General features: G+C 35.6%; 1 protein-coding gene across 1 annotated transcript in view; it reads right to left on the minus strand.

The window, feature by feature from the left end:
• Positions 1–2,451, minus strand: part of Smp_079140 (putative ssm4 protein) — a gene marked incomplete at its 5' end in the record, with an annotated part of 6,478 nt that extends 4,027 nt beyond the window's left edge. Inside the window, 2 exons of the mRNA XM_018799955.1 lie at positions 700–928; positions 2,029–2,451. Coding sequence (XP_018653816.1) covers positions 700–928; positions 2,029–2,451 — 652 coding nt within the window. The remainder of the gene's footprint in view (positions 1–699; positions 929–2,028) is intronic.
• Positions 2,452–3,838: the final 1,387 nt, after the last annotated feature.

Consider the following 3,838-nt stretch of genomic DNA (forward strand, 5'->3'; position numbering starts at 1 on the left):
GTGTTTGTCGCAGTTGGCACAATTTGTTTTGTAGAGGATGTTTGGTTGGTCTTCTTTGTCATTTCATCCTTTGCTTTGCATAAGATTGAATGGAGGAATTTTGTTGGTTTGTGAGCAACACCTATTCCGAAGGTTCTCAGCAGTCTCGTTTTCGTTTCTGATATACTTTTTATGTATGGCAAGGTGATCCTTTTGTTGATTTCTGCTGATGGATGCGGTCGCAACTGCAGACACATTCAAAAATCAAACCAATGAGAGATACAACCAAAACAAAGAAGTGAACAATGACAGATTTAAGGTCAACGAGAACCAATCAACACCGAAGTGTACAGGGCAAGCTGTGAACCACATGTTGGGAAATTCGAACACTTCACTTAAACCCGAATTTTGTGCTGATGCTGTCGTTCAGAAGGACGATGAAAGCTCCACGACAAAACCATCCAGCTCAGAGAACAAAGCTCCATTAAAATCATCCACCTGAGCTACAAATCTCGTCCACCATCTCAAAATCATCTTTTGCTTATAAATGAATATGAAACAATATGATTATTACATTATAATAAGTTGATAATAAATAAAGAAATGTTGAGTATAGACTAACCAGTGAATATATGTACTTTGAAAGCAATCAACACAATAGATAAAGCGTAAGGATTCTTAATAATTAAAAACTGTATAACAACCTGGTAAAAATCTTACCGATTAATGGACTAATATAATAAGCTAATAAATATGGTACACTCAATGATAATCCAATAGTTACAAGCAATGGTGCGATTGCCCATAGTAAACGCATACATCGAGCATCTTGTCGATGATGTGTAATTTCCTCATGAAATAATTCTAGACGATTTCGTAACCACCATGGCGGTCCAAGAAGCGTAAGTAAGATAACCACTTTTAAATGCATAATACCAAATATCCAATGCTATAAAGATTAAAACAGAGAAAATGATAAAAACTAATCGGTAGTTAAAATAAGTCTATTAATGAAATAGAGATATGTTGAAAACTACCTTTAATTAATTCGAGGTATTGCGCAATCGACGTTTAATGCCATCCGACATGGCTAAACTTTACTGGTCAAGTATCCTCTCTAAAACAGGAAAGTTATCTTGTATCTTTAGTCCCTACTGAGCACATGATCATCATTGGTAAAGAAGCTTTGTGGAATTTTTCGAATTTCATGGTCTACATGACGAACTAACATTGTTGTTCAATCAAGATCAGTCCAGGATGAGCGCTATTAAATTCAGCAACCTTCACAAATCCATTTACAGATAGTTCTGTTGAAGAATAACTAACAAGATGTAAATACGAATGTTTTAACTTTTGATACATGCTATTGAAGATTATTTTCAAGTTTAGAAATCATTCACCTATGACGAGTTTAGCGAACATACAATGTAAATTCGTACTATAAATTGATGTATATTTTCAAATTATTTGGAAAAAGGTGGATTTTACTTATCATATCTGTGGTTTGGGATTAGATACCAGATCTGAAAAAGCAGTATTGAGCATATTTTGGGAAGAGTAGTTGTCATCATTGACCTCCACTCAATCAATGAGTGAAAAAATGATTTAAAACCGATTATATATGGACAGACTACTTTGATATATTTTATGACTAACTTCTTGGCACAATAGGCAAGTGTACAACGAAGTAGATGGAGGGTGAATGAGTAAGTTTGGAAGTTTGGCTTATCTAAAGACATCATGTACTCATTCGCAAAGATTCCAGTTATTATTGAATTGGATATTGCATCTTGAGTGTAGTTGTTAGAGAATCGTAATAGGAGACTAAATAACTGTTTAGTACATTCTCAATTTACAACGTTCGTCCTAATATAGGTTATAGGTCAAGAATGAAAGCTATCTCGTGAAAATCAAACTAAAACTTATCAACTATTCAACCAGATATTTCACTCGAATATTCGATTAAATTCCTCTACGATAAATGGTATTTGACATGTAACGTAAACACTGGGAAAAGTTTTCAGTTAAACAATAATAATAAAAACAAACCTCCCAAAACCCAATAATAATAGTTTTCTTGGGTCCAATACGGAATGGTACAATGAAAATGAAGTTGATTAATAATCCTAAAGCTGTTGGTAGAATGCCTAGACATATTACAGCAATACAAAATAGACGTAACCAATTTATTATTATTCGTAAATAATTTTGTAGATATATTCCAATATTAGTATGCACAGTAGATTGAAATCCATAACGTCGATTCAAATCAATCATAGGAGCCATTGGTAATGCTGGTCGTCGAATTGTGATTTCACATGTTGTACCTAAACGAGTCCAGATTCTAAATACACGTAATGGTCTAGACCAACTAATTAAACTACCACTTTGACCAATCAACATGACAATTCGAGGTATTCCACTGAAAAGATGTGGTATGCTGAAACGTAAGTACGATATACTTACATACATTTAAAGAATTAAAATTATGGGAATTATAAAATCAAAATATACTATGCAGTGATTCAATTGACAATCATAGTGTTATTATACATAATGTATTAATATCATTAACAAGATTCATGATGAAAATTTCTACTGTTTGGTCAGATATATGTTCCAAGTAGGGATCCAAGTGAAGACCGGAGTCAGACAAGTATGCTTACTCTCCCCTTTCTCTTTCTTCTGGTGGTCGACTGGATTATGAAGACCTTTATATCTGGGGGTAAGCGTGGAATACAATGGACAGTTTAGATGAAGCCAGACGATTTGGATTTCGCAGACGATATAGCTCTTCTATCCCACACACACACGAACAAATTCAGGTGAAGACAGCCAGAGTAGCAGAAGCCTCTGTATCGGTAGGCCTCAACATGCACATGGAAAAAAGCAAAATAATGAAATACAACACAGAGAACATCAACTCAATTACACTTGGTGGAAAAGCTCTGGAACAGGTGGACAGCATCATCTATAAACAAGGAGGATCCGCTGCAGATGTAAAGGTGAGGATTGGCAAAGCGATAGCGACATTCTTTCAGTTGAAAAACATATGGAATTCAAAACAACTCCCAAACATCAAAATCAGAATATTCAACACGAATGTAGAGACAGTTCTACTGTACGGAGCTGAAACTTCGAGAACTACTACATCCACCGTCAAAAAAAGTAAATGTAGTCATAAACAATTGTCTACGTAAGATACTCAATGTTCGTTGGCTCGATACCATTAGCAACATCCTACTATGGGTGAGAAAAAACCAGCTTCTACCTTAGGAGGAAATTAGAAAATGTTGGGAGTGGGTAGGAAATACGCTTCAGAAATCATCAAACTGAATCACGAGACCAGTGCTAACTTGGGATCCTGAAGGGAAATAGATAAGAGGAAGATCAAAGAACACAATGTGCGGAAGTTAGAAGCCGATATCAAAAGGATGAATAGCAACTGTAAAGGATTGTCCAGGAAAGAGTTCAATAGAGAATCCCCCTGTGTGGCCTACACTCATCCATGAGGGGTAACAGGCGTATGTAAGTAAGTATGTAAGTAATTCCGAATTCATTAGTTATAGTATGTCACAATCTTAGCCACTTTTGATCGTGATTTTGTATGATTGTTCTTTACTGTTTTATGGCATAATGGGTTCTGATTTTCTTGTATATAAATGAAGCATGCCTGAAATACATGATTTTTATAGCGGAGATCGATATTAGTGTTTTGCACTCAATCGGTTGGGTTAAGCGAGAAGCTACTATCTCGATGGAGCAATAAGAACTCTGATTGACTCTAGGCCGCTCGTGCTGGTTTATGGGTCATTGGTCTGGTCAACAAGTCGGTGTTTTAATTGGCGATAAGTCACGT

The sequence above is a fragment of the Schistosoma mansoni genome, chromosome W (assembly GCF_000237925.1).
Source record: "Schistosoma mansoni strain Puerto Rico chromosome W, complete genome".
Taxonomy (NCBI): domain Eukaryota; kingdom Metazoa; phylum Platyhelminthes; class Trematoda; order Strigeidida; family Schistosomatidae; genus Schistosoma; species Schistosoma mansoni.